This window comes from Plodia interpunctella, chromosome 7, assembly GCF_027563975.2.
Source record: "Plodia interpunctella isolate USDA-ARS_2022_Savannah chromosome 7, ilPloInte3.2, whole genome shotgun sequence".
Taxonomy (NCBI): Eukaryota; Metazoa; Arthropoda; class Insecta; order Lepidoptera; family Pyralidae; genus Plodia; species Plodia interpunctella.
Window position 1 is genome coordinate 4,834,718 of NC_071300.1, and position 19,447 is coordinate 4,854,164.

Consider the following 19,447-nt stretch of genomic DNA (forward strand, 5'->3'; position numbering starts at 1 on the left):
CTTTTAATTAAACAAAGGTTTTGTATTTTATATTAGATTATATTTTCTAGCTGTGCCGTTTCTAATAATTGATTAATATAAATATATATGGATAAATATTAATGACGATAGTAGAATAAGGTTCTCTTATTGTCCCTCCGTTGATATGATTATGGAGCTATCATAGACGGCTTTTTAAAGTCTTAAAAAACCAGTACTTACGCATAAACAAATTGGTACACACAATTCTCACACTCACCCAAAAACAAATACTATTTAAGTACTTTTCCAAAAAAAAATCGATCATGGCATTCCTCAAAATTGTGTCAGCAGCTCGCAAAAATCATAGTGTATTTGAGAGAAATTTCGAAGCTTTTGTTCAGCAGTGAGACGCATCTTTAGGTTAAATTACAACAACAAAAATTTGGTAAATCTTTAAGATTTCGAAATTATCCTTTGGTGTATATGGCATTGTGAGTCGAAAGCGAATACCCCAAAGACAAGCCGGCCGCGACTCTTGCCACTGAATAATTCATTTAATCCATTTAATAGGGCAACACAGACGGACAAAAACGAATGTTAGCGCTTTGTATACAAGATTTACAATTCAAGTCCTTTGTTATAATTTATAGATATAACTAAACCTATTTTGCAAGATATTGAATAATTTTACGATCATTAGGAAGATTGTTACAAGTAGGTACCATTAGCTTATTTCGGTATATATTATACTTTCCTCATAATCTACGTTCAAATATTTTTAATAATCAATACTTTTTCAAAGTCGACTCTACAATAATTCTTAGGGCTATTGGTACAGTTGATTGTCAAAAAAAAGTCTATTCCGTAAAACGCTTGTAATAAAAACAACGTAAGTACTTTTAAATGTTTTATTAGCAACACTACGGTTGTTACTCTAGATTTAACAAAATTCCTTTGAATCAAAACAGACATCAACATAAGTTGGTACGTTATTTATTCTAGATAAGTCTGATATTTTCGTTCATTTACACAACTTATCCTAATCGCTATAGTTACATAAAGTAATTCCTTTCGTATTTTATACATATTCATTCGCAAAGTTCGTACATTACTTCCCGATTTTATTTTACACTTTATAGCTAACAAAGTTGGCATTCATATTCAATATACAGTATACACACCATTGTTTTACACTATTCATTAGATAAACATTAACTAATGATAATTATATTGCGAACTATTCGGACGTAAACAAAGTAAAAAGTAAAAATCACAAGTAACCTTGCATTTCAAAAGATTGTGCTTGAAAATTATAAAAAATAAACAATAACAAAAAAGATGCATTACGAAAGTAATCAAGTATTCTGTGTGTTTCCGAGGTCAAATATTTTATTTCCAAGACTGCAAAGCGTCCCTACCGTCTGTGAAAAATTACTTCAATGAATAAACAAACGTACTCCCAAATGAAATTGCATAATTTAATATCAAACGATACCCTCATCCTAAAAATAATTGACCAAAATAAATATCTAATAACATTTTAATAACGAGCAAATAAATTTCTTTTCTTGGAGAAGTTATGTGACTGACGTCAAACTTTTTCGATTATCACACATTTCGTTATTGATAGCTCGTAGTTGCAATAATTCATTTCTGTCTGCCAAACTCCGGAAAGAAGTTTCAAAGACGATGAAGGTACAAAAGGTTCCATCCCGCCGTGAGTGGCATCCTATTCATGAGGGAATCAAATTGGAAAAATTCGAACCCGTATCGCTCTTTAAGTTGTTGAAAGTTCCTTTCCGACATAGGTTTGTACATACAATATCGTTTACTCATGTTTACACTGCGGCTTCGTCTTGTCTGTTGCCGTATTGATATCCATGTCCGTGGTCTGGACGTCCACAGGAGGAGTATTGAAATTATCGTATGAAATATATTGGGGAACCTGCTGCACTTCAACTTTAGCCACTACTGGACGTTTTTTAGTCTTTATGTACCCTAAAGCAGACACTAACACGACGAATACTATGAATCCAATACAACACCCCACAACCAGGCTAAGTCTTCTAGTTAATATGTCAGCGATGCCCATGTAGGTATTAGAGAATGGACTATCTAAAGCGGTGCTAAATAGTTCTATAGTGGATACTGTAGCGCATTTACTTGTAAGTGTGTCGTTCATATAGGATCTTAAATGGTTGAATACTTGTTCGTCTCCGTATGGATGAGTTGGGTTGTCGAGTGGAGCAGCTATTCTGGCGTCGGGTGTTGAGGAGCTGACAGAGGCCGTGGCACCGAAGTTGCCAACTGCTAACACGCACACTGTGTATCGGGAACCGGGGGTCAAGTGATTCAATCTTGTGGATCGAGCTGTCGCATTCAACAGTTTTCCTCGAATCTGCGAATAATATTCATAAGATCAGCAAACAAGGATAGGGTTTATTTAAAATTTGTTATTACATAAATATAAGTAAAAAGACATAGAAATTATACAGTAACTGTCAAATTCAATATAAAATGCTGAATCGCCATAATCATAGTCTGAGTTGTCAGTAATATTGGTGTGGACATCCATGCAAATAAATTCATTTCGAAATAAATAGTCAGTTGGCATTATTCTGATGCCAGATGAAAAAGTTGAGAGTATGAGTATGAACCATTGTTAAAAATGAAGATTTAAACGGATTCGCGGCACATCCGAATATCCACGGGCGAGAAACATAAATATTTTTTATGGTCCATTGAAGTGATGCACAGCCTTTGTATTCAAATGTTTGTTGTAATGGTTGCCGTGCGCGTTTTATAAAACAAGTTTAATGAAAAATATTACTTAGATATAAAAGCGGGCTCATTTTAAAAAATAATCATAACTGCTTAGTTAAATGCTTATTTAACAAGTTGAAGAATTTGTAACAATAAAGTATAATGTATACTTACGATATTAGGAGTTTGTTCACCGAAGTAGGCCACTTGATATCCAGTTAAGCCACTTTGGTTGCGACTTTGCCACGACACGACTACGGAATATGTTTGAATATCTTGTATAGCCACCCGGATTACTATCGGCATGTCGCATAGTTTCTGAGCCGGGAGCTCGATGAAGCTGTACCCGTGCAACTCCTCCGGATGCTCGCAGCGTAAGTTACTGCTGCGTTTCAACACAATTTTGTGGTGATCTTGCATCCATCTCCAAATTTCCTGTGATTCACAATTGCACGTCAACGGATTTTCTGGAAAAGAATAAAATAAATAAATATATTAGGAGGAGGTTTGAGACTTGTGTTATGTTATGTAAAGAAACGATTTCCTTTTTTAAATAGTCTTCAAAAGCTCCAAAATTATAATTTGCCAAATATATTTCCAAATTAATCATTATCGTTAAATATATTTTATTTTATAAAAACATTTGAAATAGGCCTATATATAAAATAAAATACATAGGTAGAAAACTACCTATGTATTTTATTTTAGGAATGAAATATAATTACAATGTGAATACATACCATCTAACGATATCGTCTTAACTTGCGTTTCTAGTGATAATATCATTTTCATCTGGAATACTTCAAAGTAGTTGTGACTCAAGTCAATGAAGGTGAGTTTGTTTAGATTCTGGAAGGCCTCTGATGATATCGCAGATAGCCAGTTGTTGCTTAGATATACTTCTGTGAGGCTTTGCAAGCCACGGAATATATCTCTTGTTATCTTAGATATGTGGTTCGAAGATATATCCAACTTTTGTAGGCTCTGTAAATCTGATGTAAATTCTTCCAAATCTCTAATTACATTTTTTGAAATATTAACAATTCGCACTAGATATAATCCTTGAAGTCTTTCTCTAGGAATATTTTCCAGTTTATTATGACTTAGATCTAGCTTTTCTAAACTATGTAATTTAGAAAAAGCACCCGGTGACAGCCGCTCTATAGCATTTTGGGTGAGAATTAACTTTTTAAGTGCTGGAAAATTTTCAAAATCTCTGCTTGTAATAATTGTTAAGTTTGTATTTGTAACAACTAATTCTTCCATGACTGAAAATAATCTACTTGGATGTAATTGGAACAATTGTTTGAAAAGATTTGATGACATATTTAGGCTCGTGAGGGCAGGTAAAATGGATTCAGATAGCCCACTGCTTGGTATATGTTTAAAAAGATTTTGAGACAAGTCTATTTCTTTTAATCCCGTTGAATGTTGGAAAAAGTTAGGAGGAAGAACTGTCAAAATGTTGTTGCTCATATTTAAAGTAACTAGATTTTTTAAGCTCGGAGAGTTAAATCCATTCAAAATAGAAATACGATTGTCACATAAATTCAATATTCTTAAGTTTTGCAGACCCACAAATTTGAAGAAGTCTACACTATGCAATTGGTTGTGACATAAATCCAATATCTCGAGGGATGTGATGTTAAATAATGCCACATGTGGAAATTCTGTGAAATTATTGCCCCTTAAATTCAAGTCTTGCAATATTGTTGTATAAGCAAAGACGTCTTTGTGTAAATCTTTTAAATTGTTGTATGCCAAGTTTATTCGCAAAAGATTCTGGTTTTTAATGAACGTTGCCGGGGGCAACTGGGATATGTTCGACTTTTCCATTGACAAAGTTTGTAATGAAGGTAAATGAGTGAATGTCTTATTTTCCAATACGTTAAAATTATTTCTAGCTATTAACAGCGATTTCAGTCCAGGTATCTGAACTTGAATAATATCTTCCCACGTCAAGAGATTATTGTTCATTTCTAAGTCACTCAAGTTTGGCAAAGTTTTCAATGAATCTGCTTCAATTATTGATATTGAATTTTTGTTAAGTCGGAGTTGTTTAATAGGCAAAGATGAAATATCAAAATCCAATACAATAATCTCATTGTGGGACAAATCTAAAACTTTAAGCTTTATAAAATACTTGAAAGTGTCTTTGGCAAGTTGATTTATGAAATTGTATTGAAGATACAGTTCTTCGAGGGTTACAAGATTATAAAATGTTTCATTGTTCAATTTTACAAGCCTATTATTACTTACATCTAAATATTTCAATTTCTTTAAATGCATAAAAGTCTTATTTTCTATATGTACAATACTGTTATTTTTTAAATACAGCCTTTGAATGTTTAACAAATCATTGAATAGATTAGAAGTTAACACTTTAATATTATTTTGGCTGAGCCACATTATTTGCACGTTAACTTGCCCTCTAAGAGAGCTGTTTTTTAATAACGATAAATAATTTACAGCAAGTTGAATAGATACTAATGAAGAGTTTCTATTTGGGAACACGTCTCCAATAACTGTTAAGCGATTAGCCTGCAAATTAATATGCTGCAGACGTTTGAGAGTTATAAATGCATGAGAATCTATAGTTTGAATTGCATTATTTTGTAAATGCAGCTCTAAAAGTTCAGGCAATGGGCTAAATACACTCCGTTTTATGTGACTTAACTTATTATTTTGTAAACGAATTTCTTTTAATTCAACCAATTTATCAAATACTGATTCATCTAATTCGTCAATTTCATTATTATCTAAGCTTAAGGTCACTAACTTATGATTAAAATGAAAAATATTACGAGGAAGTTTTTTCAAAAAATTTGTTCCCATGTGCAGTTGAGTTAAATTTTGTAATGATGAAAAGCTGTTTGGATTTAATTTCTGTATAGCATTGTGTTCTAAATTGAGAACTGTTAAACTTATTGTATTTTTAAATGCATCATCTGGAATTTCTAAAATATTATTTTCTGATAGAAATATTTCAGAAAGGTGGCGAAGGTTTGAAAATAAACCCTTGATGTGATGAAGGTGATTGTGACTTAAATCGATTGTTCGAATTTTTAAATTTTGTTGAAAAATATTTCTATCAATATTAATGATTTTATTACGACTTAAATCCACAGTTTCTAGATCACTCAGTGATTTAAATGCTTCTTCATGTATTTTTTGTATTTGATTACTAAAAAAAGTTAACGTTTTTATCTTGGGCATACATCGAAACCAATTTTTTTCTATAACAGTGAAAGAATTAGAACTTAAATCTAAAGTTAGTAAATTTGGAATTGTTATGTTTACATTGTCTGGTATTAAATGTATTTTGTTCCACGCTAGCCTTAAATTATTTAGTTTATTTAATCTTCCTAGTGGCTGCAATGGAAATACATCCAGAAAATTTTCCGTCAAATCAAGTTCTGCTAGCGATTCTTCCAAATTGTAAAATGCATTTTCAGAAATGTTGACAATTTTATTTCCTTTTAAATTTAGTTTCTTCAATCTGAGATTTCGGAAAGTGTTTGGTTGTATATCTTTGATGTCGTTGAGTTGTAAATCAAGTGCTTCGATGTTGTACAGTTCAAAAAATGATTCATGTGGAATTCTGTTTAATTTACTGGAAATGATGCTCAGAGACATCAACGAATCTCGCAGTAAGGCGAAAGCGTCGGCACTTATTTTATTTATGTTTGATTGCGATATTTGTAGGTTAAATATTTTCGTATTTGTGGGAAATAGTTCCGACTTCAACACTGTGGTTGTACTTTCAAGATCGTAGATCGATAAAGATTGGATTGATCCTTTTATCTTCGACAACACATTTTTCACAACTCCAGGTGTCGCACTAGGACATTCTACAAATAGACCTGAAATAGAAAATTAAACATAATAACAACTCAATTATATAATAATTATTTAATTAATTATAATGTAGTAAAATACTATATAATGTTGCAGAAAGGTGAAACAATTATCAACCCGATTTACTGGAATACGAAACTCCTTTGTGAAATAATGTAGCATATTATACGAGTATAATTCATGCTGTTTTCAATTCATGAAACGGTGCAACTATTTGTAGGTAGGATCTTGCTGTCCTATTTTAATTCGGATACAATTCCACATTCACATACCTTCATAATTTGTAACATTCAATGTTATAAACTGGGAAAGCTAAAATGTCAATATTTCACATTTCCGTAACAATCTATATGAAGAAATATATTATTTATTGTAAATTAATATACCTTCTTTGAAGTTATAACAGGGGCATATAGGGTTCTCTGCCAAACTTGGACATTGTGGTTGTTCTTCTCCTTGCAGTATCCGAGTATGAATGACAATCAAAAATGCGTATACACCGCATTTTCCAATGGAAAGATGAGTGGAAATAGCCATTTTGCTTCGACGTCATTGCAATAACATTGTGTGTCCAGAGTCCCAAGTACGTGGCTGTATTTTGTGTGCCTACAAAAATACGAAAGTGTTGTGATTTTTTTGTCCGAATACACATATTCAGAATTACTGAACACTCTTCAGTTTCGGACGGATATTGTATTTTATTTTTTGTTCGAAGCCGTTTTTTTATAACAGTAATAGCTTAATATCGATTAACCGATTTATGGTACATAACTATAATAAACAAATATTTTTATTTCATTAAATCCATCAGTGCAGTACAAAACAAATACTAATGAATGAATTTATGAATAAGTTAAATGAAATTTGGAACAAAGATATAGACTTATCATAAGATCGGATTTAACTTAAACTAAAGCAAAATTACCGAAATTCTACGAAAGTCCTGGCGCAAGAAAATAAAAATATTTAAAATATTTTTCTAAAATCTGGTCTTTTAACTTCTTATTATCCACCAGATATTGTTAATGTTTAATTCTGGAAATTACACAAAGGAAATACGCCGTTGCTTTCCGATTAAACCGGAAAGGCTTAATTAATTGCCATTTGTACCCGGGCAGGCACAACACCAGTGCCTTTCATTGTTTGTTTTGATAACAATTTTACCGCACCTGAACAAGGTTTTCTTAAACGGACTAATTTGATTAATATTTCTGGTAGTTAGGAAATATGTTTTAATTAGTTTCTGAGAACTGCAGCAAAGAGCCTCAAAAGGCGCCAATATTGATATTAACTGCATTTTTAGATTTTTGAATGGAATCGTTTTATCAATGACCCTGGCAAATTGCACTTGAATCATAATATGACTCTTGTCCCACTCTTCAAGTTAAATAGTTAAATTTTATATAATAAACTTAGGTGCTTATTTCAGTTTGAAATTTAATGTACCGTACTCGGAAACCGATACTTTATAAGTCAAAGCAAATCTTCTCTAGAAAACCGAAAGGTACAATAAATTCCTAAACAACGCCAAAGTAATTTACTCATTTAGGAATTTATATTAGCAGGAAGCTAAATTAGAAATCGATTTATTCCAAACTTCTATTTTATACAAAGCTTTTTGAGGCTCTGAAAAATAATAACGAGCAAAATTACCTTCAGAGCTTAACTTCTCAAAGCGGCCGAGGCACAAATTCACCTGAGGGAAAATTCTTACGAAAGGCCTTTTAATACCTACTATTGATACAAACGGCTTTTGTGTGCAATGAAGTTTAACTATAACATCAAAGTTATGTGTTTATTAAATGCATATTTCTATATGTTCAGTGCCAAAACTAAGACGGTCTATATATTCTGATATCTATGGTCTGACCAGTCGTCGGTTTGACCTATATATATATATATATATATACATATGAGTATAACACTTGTTAATATATATATATATATATATATATATATATATATATATATATATATATATATATATATATATATATATATATATATATATATATATATATATATATATATATTAACAAGTGAGTGTTCCCGTAACATGGCAAGAAATTAGCACGAGGCGACTAAGGGATTAAAAACCAATGAAACTGAGAGGCAACGACATTATTTCCAAAGAGAAATAGAAATATTTATTACCAGTAACATGGTATAATCATCATCTAAACAAATTAATAAATTTGGAATCCGACATGTTATACCATAACAGGCATTCAAAACTATAAATATTATCTGCTGTAACCACTCGCAAATAAGTTATTGTTTTAACATGTCATAATATGTATTAAATGGAAGTGGATTGTTTGAACAAAGATTATTATTAATATCAATTTCAAAGCAGGTTATCGTCAGGCGGACAGAAAGTTGTAAAACCACAGTTATATCTTCAAAATTTTATAGTTTGTTGTTCAAGCGCAAAAGCGCACCTTGCAGACATCACATCCGAAAATGTAACGCGACATACGCTCATATGAAAGACGTAAAAGTGTAAAAGTGCGTTACGTATAACACAGGCGGCAACCATGGCCTATTTGCATTGTTATAAAATTTTTCAACTTGCAAATAAGATTTAAACTTCTCTTTTATCGGATATAACGCAAAACTCGATTACTGAAAGAAAGTTCCGAGGCGGGCTGTTTAATGACATGCCAGTGTGTTTGGCTATACGTAAGCTTCCGAGTTTGAGGGCCAAATGAAAATCTGATGTACGAGTGTTTCGATGTTCTTTAACAAAATTACAATCCAATAAATTATGAAAAGTACGATTGTTAGACATTAGTGTTTCCAAAAAATCCTCTTCATAATCGTATTCCTCATGGTTGAGGATCACATGATCCTCCACAATGAGGGCCATTACATTTTTGGCACTATTAATGGAGTGGTTTGCCATTGCTTTCTCAATTTCATACACAAGTAAATAATCAACTAGTGTGCAGGTTTCCTTACGATGTTTTCCTTCACTGGAAGTAAATGGTGGTTGATGACAAAACATGAGTAAGTTTTGTATACAAACTATTATGGCACAAGTAGGATTCGATCAAAATTTTAGGTTGCGTTGCACCAGTCAAGTTTGACGTTAATTTTCACCTGTACATATACACTAAGTACGCCATTTTGTTTAAACCCTGGCTGCACACAGGGTAAAGTTAACTGGTGCAATCCACTCTTAATTTACTTTTGATATGATCATGCACATAAAGCACTTTGTAAAATGATTGAAATCAAATTTTTTTTTGTTCATTTTAAATGGTGAGCCCTACTGGTATAATAGAGACCAATATTGTTTGAATGCATTTCTTCTTTGCAGTGCATCTGAAATGCTAGTTTTCCGCTGTGAAAAACATTATATAAGTTAAAGTTTTACGTGAAAAAGTGTATTTCTGAGATGAGAGATTGGATTTCTGATCTAATGATATGACTTTGACGCTGTCAATATTTTTATTTAGTTTGTATCAATATTAGGAAGAATTTTGCTAAGAATCTATACTTAAATTAATTTGGTTAAGCAATATAAGGTTTTGAACATTAAGTTTATTTATATCATCAGGCGAAACCTGTACATAACTAATATATTCATAGAAATTATCTTTTATAGGTACTTATATAATATCAAACATACGGAAATAAGTTCGTTTATTTATTTCACCCACATTAATACAGACAAACATAATATGTTGGATGTTTACATTTAAAATTACCTTTTCATTTGATTTGGTAGCATATGATTATCTTACCAAATTTTAATGTCTTTCAAATGTAATTAAACTAACTTTCGCATTTGTGACATTAATTGTTAGGAAAGTTTGGATGAACACTTTGCCAGTGGCGTCGCGCGCGTTAGTTTCCTAAGGAGAGTCATAAGGTACCTTTCATGTATATATATATAATCGTAGAATCATTTTAAGACTACGTGTGTGGTTCCCGCTCTATAGGGTCTTCTATTTTACTAGGATCATTCGATATCTCCCGTGGATGTCGTACGAGGAAACTATCTAAGGGATAAATAGCTATTGGCAACAACAAAATTTCCATAGTGGGTTGTCATTATTCTTGCGGACGATCTTAAAATCACACCAGGTTCATTTTTATGGGGCGTCACAACTGGGAATGTAACTGGCAAAATATGAGGGTGACAGAAATATTTTTCTTTGGGCGAAAAAGTAGAACATATAATCATTAACAACAAAAATTACATAATTCACTCAAATCATAAATCGCTGTTACGATAAATTTGCTAATAAAATGTTCATTTTGAATTAATAAGAAAATGAAATGCTGCGTTATTAAGAGGCAAAATTAGATGAAATGCCTAATTTTAACGTCGCTGCGAAGCTGTTAGAATGAGAATTAATATAACGATTCAACTGAAGTAGAAGTTGCCATAAGCCCATTCATCACACGATTATTCTGAAATCACAATACAATTACGCTAATGCTGCGAGGAGTGGGCGATTCATCATTGTTAATGTCACTAATTAAATTTTATCGGCCATATATTTCGTGGACAATCATTATTTTATCAATTTTTAATACGCTTCAATAGACCGTTGTTGCTTTAGATAAAGGATTTGTGAAACAGAACTCGTGGTTACGCATATATTTTATAGTGTTTACTGAGATTTTATGGGATACATGTTTTCTATCCAACTAATATTATAAAGGCGAAAGTTTGTGAGTATGTTTGTTAGTTCTTTACGCTGAAACCGCAGGACGTAGCTAGTATTATATACTAATATTATAAAGAGAAAAGATTTGTATTTTTGTTTGTAATGAATAAACTTAAAAATTACTGGACTTTGATGAAATTTGACACAGAGATAGACAAAAACTACTAAAACTATAATAAAAAACTATAATAATAAAAAAAATATATAAAAAACTAATAAATTATAATAAAAAACTATAATAAAAATGTAGCCTATGTCACTCCTTTTGGAGTGACATAGGCTACATTTTTATTTTATTATAGTTGTAGACGGATGGATCGCGGATCCGAACACAACTTTAGGAATATTGGTGGATTTTTCAGAATAAATTTCAAGTATGATTGATTTGTGTTAGGGATGAATGAATTTCGTTTCCCATATTCAAACTTTTCTCGATATTGACGCATTGACATCCCAATTAACGGGAATAGGATTCAAGTTGAAATCAATGGTTCAGTTTTTGTATTATGAATTTAAAACGGAAATGCTTAGTCAACTGTAGACATCCATTTTTTCGTCCATCTCCACTGTAGAGTTTTGGCCAACTTACAATTTTTGTGAGTGTGATTTTCATTAGTTATTGCCTTCAATAAAAGACTACCTATTAATAAAACGTACAGTCGGAGCAGATAAACGCGACCTCTCTGTGGTAGCAAGTTGGTAAGGAAAGAGGTCAGGTTCACCTCCACATTACCTTCAATCTAAAAAACACGTCTATGGCATGCCATGTCAAAGGCTCGTAAGTAATAAGTATAAATATAGTTCCTTAATCAAATTCAGAAAAAAATATATCAAAAAATATCTTCACTTAATCAGTAAGATTAAGCAAATATATATTTTTTGTCTTTGACAGTGTTATATGGCAATATCAAATTAAGTAAATTTGGCCCATTTATGATATTCATCAAAGTTCAACAAATTCAGCGCTCTGTATAGAAATGAAGACAATTGTGTCAAATTAACAACGTGTCAGCATGTGCCCTGCCAACCGTTCTTAGCCGTGCCAAATTGTCACAGAAATACGTCCAGTGGTGTGGAGGGCTGCCCAGCCATGAAAACATTTTCATTTAATGGATGTTCAATTATATCATCCATGTGTAGTAACTTTATATAGCCTGTTGGTAATTCTAAATGGGCAAAATTATAGCTTCGAATTTTAATATAATAGATACGGAATTTAATGTACAAAACTAAAAATAATATATAAAGATCACAACATTACTTTTTTTATAACAAACAAAAAGTCTGCAACACAAGATATGTCATAAGAAGATACTTATATAAATTATTGATTTATATTACGAGATCGGTCCATTGTCACTTTGGGATGAGATAAGTATGTACGTAAGTATTGGGGAGGCAATTATATAATTTATTCATCATAGTCTGGAAATCGGCAGAAGGCTTAGTTTTAATTTTAAGTAAACTGTTGACTTCGAAAAGTCATATACTATCCTAAGTTGAATAAATAATTTTAAATTTGAGCAAACAACTATTAGTTAAGACTAAATGAACGTCAAAAAATCAACCGTCATGCTTACAAATATTTTACATCCTACCCCAGTATTATTAGACATAGAGTAGTTTCATTCCGGTCGAAGTACTTCCACATGCACGCCGACGTTTCCGACATGTTGGTAAGTAGTAAACATCAGCTTAGATACTTGCGGTCGGTATTGATGCCGTCTAAAATAGAACAAACTACAAACAGAACACGTAGAACGGGCGGACGCGGGAAATCCATGAGAAATAGATGGACCATGTAAAATTTGTATATTTGATAACACAAAAAAAAAAGATTTTTCCAATAACTGCAGATATTAACGTCTAGACTTTTACCCTGACTGAAACAATGACCTTAATTGAGAAAACCCCACACATGTTTATGCTTGTCGGTCATTTTTTTTTAAAATTCTCTGACTCTTTCATCGTGTCCATTTAAGCCGTGATGCCCCGAAGCCAGTGTCTACGAAAAAATTAACCTTCCGATTTTAAGGATTTGGCTGTGATTATACGACCGACTCCCACCTTTTTGGGAATACTTCTTATCTTCATCACCTCGTACGATGTCTACGGGTGAATGTAGTAGTCCTTTTCTAGGGCGGGAACTAACCTATCAAAACCTTTAGGAATTATGGTGAGAACCCGCACCTCAATTACCCTGCATGGAATTCTATACAACAACGACGATTTTCTATGACTTTATTGTCACTTTAAGTGACATTCAATTGTATAAAATAGCAAAGTACATATAGCATACTATTAGTGCTATTTAATGATAAAGGGCCTCAATATCAAATGGAGTATGAAACGAATTCGTTTCAACTTGTATTTAAGTATTTCGGTAAATACCTGCGGGAACCTATAATTAGCTTCTTGTAACTCATTGATATATATCTAGTTTTTGAGAATGCAAACTGTTGGTTCTCCTTGAACATTTTAAAATAAAAATATATAAAATAAAGGCAACGGCAAACCACTGTACTGATGATTCATTCGCTGCCCGGCAGCGAACTGTTTCCAACTTTTCCAATTTCCTAGATAAACTCACTTGCTTTAATAAACGTATTAACAGCTAAAATGTCACCATTTGTAACAATTCCGCTATTATGTTATGAAATTTCTGTGATTTCATTAGCTTTCATTTAAGAAAATAGCTCTTGTCGGTACACTGTTTCATTTAAACTATTTCTAAATAATCAATGTTTTGATCATGATAATACTTTCACAAATTGGCCAAAAATATACTATTTGAATCCCTATTGATGGCAAAATATCGTAAGGCAAGCCGAAGATGAGATGGTCCAAAGAACTGTCGGCCTTCGATAAGGGATGGCAACAACTGGCGGGGGATCGAAGTGGCTGGGATGAGGTGGCTACAATTACTTTCACAAGAAATCATAAATCATTTATGCATTGATTGGGAATCGTCGTATGTTTACTGTACAGTATTTCACAGTATACCAATATTTACTTCGTTGCACGTAAAAGTTTGCACGTATTGTGATGATTTAGTTATTATCGATTTATTGTACTAGAATAAGAAACATATTCCTTCTTCTTTATTAGGTCAAAAAACCGTGTACTAGTTAATTTATACAAAATTGTATTAGTGTATACAAAACTGTTTTATGACGTTATGTAATATCAGTTTCATAACTGAGCAATCATTTTGAGAACTCGCATTAATAAACCATGTTGGCGATGATAAATTTCCATAATATTTACAGTCGACAATCGAATCGTTCATTATGTAATAATTCCAGGGCGAGTTGGTATTCAAAACACGCGTTACATTTCGAGTTTGGGAAAAGGTATTTCGAGTTTATTCATTAGAAGGCGACCAGCATCCTGAATGAAAATAGTCAAAAATTTTATAGAAAAAATATAATTGATTCCTTATTACTTGCCAATAAACATTTATTCATTCATTCATAACATGTAGAATTTTTCATCTCACAGAACCTGTGCCGAAGAGGAGGTACCTACTTAAATATTGTATTTATTATTATAATTTTTGTAATTTAATTTATGCAATTATTAATAATGAATAATATAAAGGTATGTATAATTAACATTTTTTATAATTTATCATTATATTATTTTATATTTAATTTCATGTATAACTGATGAACTACAATTGTCTGAATATATGATATTTTCATTTTTTATTTTGCTTTCGTGCATATTTTACTTTTTCGAGAAGCTAAGTATTTGCAAATAACCTTTCAAGCGCGGCGATAAGAAAGACAATTGAATAACAATAGGATCGCAGTCCGAACGGGCCGTGCGAGAACTGCGGGGTCAAAACTTTTACTGCTTGGTGATGTTGACGTAGAAGGGTCACGTCACCTGTTTCACCTAACTGTAAATAAAAAAAACTTTTTCTTTCTTTTTCTGGTAGGTCTAACAAGTTTTAGGCATGTAAGTATCTTGTATAGAATAGAAATAAGTATTAAACATATGAATAAGTAGTGCTTATGTCAACGAAGTGATTATAGTGTAGTCACTACAATATTTTTTATTATACGAATTTAAGTAGCTCTCTTATGGTTATTGTAATAATAATCATCATTTTACACGTCTCTATAAGTACAGTTGGTAAAAATGAATTTGAAATGAATTTATCAGTAAAGGTTGTTAAGTAAGGTCACAAAACCTTTACCATGTAATTCATAAATTAGTTTAAGCCTATTTTAAGCTAAAGTAAATTTTGTCTCATTCTGTCAAAGTCAAATATTGCGCGACAGAGACATAACATACTCTAGCTTAGTTTGCTTTAACTATTTTATGAATAACAGGGTTACACATAATAATTTTTTTACGTTTGATATAGAAGACAAATCTAGAAAATCACTACTATCTAGAAAATCACGTTCGCCAGTCGAGTTTGAGATAAATATCATATAGATTTCAGAAAATCCACATCGACTTTGGTTTCGTAAGAAAACAAAGAAAATACGATATCAGAATACAGCACATCACCTAACTTTAGATCTGTCTAACTTTATCCTGCAGCAATAGGAATATTTTATTTAGATTTCAATGTGAATTGTATAGTTACATATATTAAATGTTTGCTGATTTGGTAAAATATTAATAAAATAACTGAAGTTATAGTGATAATATTATTCATATTAAAAAATAGAACTCTAAAATAGAACCACATATCGTGCCGTGGATGTTGTAAGGGATGACTAAGGGACAAAATCCCTGATAGCCGAAACAGCATTCTCAAACAAGCTTGACGTCAAGCAGGTTGTTGACTGCCGGTCGTAAAATTACAGCCGAAAATTGACTGGCACAGCATTCAAAATCCCAGAGTTTGCGGGCGCGGAGTAAGCGGAATCCGATAAATGGCCACAGGCTAGCGACCATCGAATGTGCATTCTAAATTCGGACCAGTCCACAATGTTTACGTATGCTGGTTTTATTACACTAGATTCGATGGAAGTTCGCTTGAATGAATATAGACTGCGAACTGAATCGTTTCCTCGAATTTGGATGATATTGAGAATTCATTTTAAGAAAACTCACGTAAACTAGAAGGGTCACGTCACCTGTTTCACCTAACTGTAAATAAAAAAAACTTTTTCTTTCTTTTTCTGGTAGGTCTAACAAGTTTTAGGCATGTAGGTATCTTGTGTAGAATCGAAATAAGTATTAAACATATGTATAAGTAGTGCTTATATCAACGAAGTGATTATAGTGTAGTCACTACAATATTTTTTATTATACGAATTTAAGTAGCTCTCTTATGGTTATTGTAATAATAATCATCATTTTACACGTCTCTATAAGTACAGTTGGTAAAAATGAATTACGGAACATCACATATTATGTATGTAGTTATATAATACATAATATGTGATGTTCCGTAATTCATTTTTACCAACTGTACTTATAAATATAAATTTAGCAACCTGAACTTCTTAGTACTCCTACTTTTAAACGTAAAATTGAAATAAAATTATAAAATAATATTCGTTGAGTAGTTATACGCGAAAACTCAATAACTACTTTGAAGATGTTTAAATATTAGTAATTAAGTTAGTTTATGTTCTCCCATAGAAAATTGCACGTTTAACAAAACTCAAATGCCTGTCCATTGACAGGGGTGTAAATGAATCTCTCACAACGAATGGATTTATTACACACTTACAACACTTAGTACTAATAGTTCGGTAGATAATAGAGGATGTCTATTAGACACCCGCCGCCGTGGAAAGATTACACTGACAAATGTCGGGCCTAACGTTCATGGTCACTAATTTACTACTGGATGGACCCTATTAATTGTCTTCTTTATCATTCGACCGCCATTGGCTCCATCAGTTACAATCGTTTTGAGGAAATCGGAAAAGTAAAGGGACCGAAATTTTCCATGAAAAAAATAATTTTCTCTGATGATTGAATTTTCTAGATGATTAATAGATTTTTTGTTTATTTTTACTGTACCCGAATTAGGAATCACATATTAAAATTTCTATTTTTAATTTTCGATACGCAATTCTACAAAAATTAACAAACACCCAATAAACCCACTCAACACTCACAAACAAAAATGCTTTTAATCCTACTATTAATTCCATATACTGCAAAAACAAAAACCTAAATCGGACATTTATTCCTATGTTAAATAGTTAAATACAGTCTATTATATCCATAGATAAAAGAAATATCATTATATCTACAGCTATTTCAATTTTTAAATCGACTAGTTGCTAGTGTGTATTTGCAATTCTATTACTCGTATTGAAAGTAAAACATACCAATAAATTTTCACGTTAAAGCCCTGATTTCAGATCATAGACTGCCGTATCCTATTGGCCTAACAAATGGCGCTTATCCGTCACTCTCCAGATACGACCGTTGACGAGTGTCGGGTGTCAAAGCTTGTCATTCGAACTATAAACTTGCAGCTTAGCCAAACAAATTTGAACCTTATACGTCCATCAATAGTACCGATAATGCCCCGGATCAATCCGTGGCCCGCAGTGACTTCCAAAATAGATTTTTGTAGGTCGCGTTTTTGTATTTGGTAACTGAAAGGAGATTAAAGTGCTGATACGAGATAAAGGGAAAGTCTGTAAAGAAATGTTTACGTGGATTGAATAACGAGAAAAAGGAAAATAAACGTATATATGTGTATATGTTGTTAACGATTTGATTTCGGCTATTGTGTGTTAAATAATATTTATTCTATTGCGAAATGTGCTGATTGCGTATTATTAATATAAATATTAACTTGACGAAATGTCCTGGATCAAAAGACGAAACAAGTTATTAGCAAAATTAATGCTGTTTATGTACTTAATATTTTTATTTTATTATTATTATTTCATTTCCTTTCTATTCATATAAGCAAAGCTAATGTTTCATCGAATGTTAATGTTGTAAGTACCAGTGTTCCAAATTATCATTTTCTATTACATCAATAAATGTTTAATAGACGAAACATTGTTTCTTTTATATCTTATTTTACGCATAAAATGTTTTTATAAATATGTTAATTGCTTTACCGAATTCATTTAATAAATGTATACACAAATTTTAATTGTACTTTTTATGTATTAATATAAATAAATTACTATACGGAACCACAACAGCATGTAAAAATAAATTACTTTTCTTTTGTTATAAAAATGAAGTAATCTCAGTTTGTACATTTCATAATATTATCATTAATTTCATTCCTTTAACGCATAATTGAGTCAATAACTAATACGATCTTAAATATAATATATACCTAAAAATAAGTAATTACAATTAACTATAAATATAAAGTGATTAATCTGAAAGAAAAAGTAAGGTGATGTTCGAAGAAATTGGATATCGGTTCCGCAAAAGTTACCAAAGGAAAAGTTTTTCCGGGCAATCCGTATCCACCGCGAGATTCATTACCGCTCACGAACAGGTAATACGGTTTTCAGACGATTTTGAGCAAACACAGCGGAAAATTAGTTTGGGAAAACTTTTGACGAATAAATTAGTTCACTTACCAGTTTGCTTCTGTGGTTTCAAGTTATCTCAATATCCATAGTTCAAATGCACTTAAAATCCGTCAACTACTTGGATCGAGTTGGAAACTTTCGAGCACTGAGCGGCCGTCGTGAGTTCGAGATAGTCGCAGAGGCAGGGAGCGAACAGGAGCGTCCAGTGCGTCCCCTCTCCTGTAGCCGACTGGAGCAGGGTCCCGGAGTCTGCGTAATGGATCGGCATCCCTACAGATTGCTATGTGGGAATAAACGCTAATAAATTACGAACATTGTACACGCGTAATGCTAGTGTTGTTTTTGATTAGTTTGAAGTGGACCGCTAATGTGCAACACGAGTTAGTGTGCATTCCAGCCTTTATTGGGAGAAAATTAGGTTTAAGTAAAAATTATCTTGATGTGTAAGGAAAATTATCTTATTATATTCTTACTTATTTTTTAAAAGCAAAGGACAGCATTATTTGATTCAAAATCATAGCCAATAGCTTAAAACCAGTTTCTGAACCACAAAAAGTCACAAGAACATTATACAACACTAACAAAAACACACAAATTACAATGTTGTATTTTTTTATAATATTCACTATGATGTTAACATACTATTGGAAAAGACAAAATAAACTACTAACTTCCAAATCAATAGATGTC

At 32.0% G+C, this 19,447-nt stretch overlaps 1 protein-coding gene across 1 annotated transcript; it reads right to left on the bottom strand.

Annotated features, from left to right (window-relative positions):
- Window positions 1-855: 855 nt before the first annotated feature.
- LOC128671385 (chaoptin-like) lies at window positions 856-18,990 on the bottom strand. The gene is made up of 5 exons (XM_053747822.2): window positions 18,806-18,990; window positions 6,969-7,188; window positions 3,465-6,587; window positions 2,899-3,191; window positions 856-2,359 (listed from the first exon to the last, which is right to left on the bottom strand). The coding sequence occupies exons 2-5, from the start codon at window positions 7,117-7,119 to the stop codon at window positions 1,790-1,792; spliced, it is 4,137 nt and encodes a 1,378-aa protein (XP_053603797.1). The 5' UTR covers window positions 7,120-7,188; window positions 18,806-18,990; the 3' UTR covers window positions 856-1,789.
- Between the last annotated feature and the right edge of the window lie 457 nt (window positions 18,991-19,447).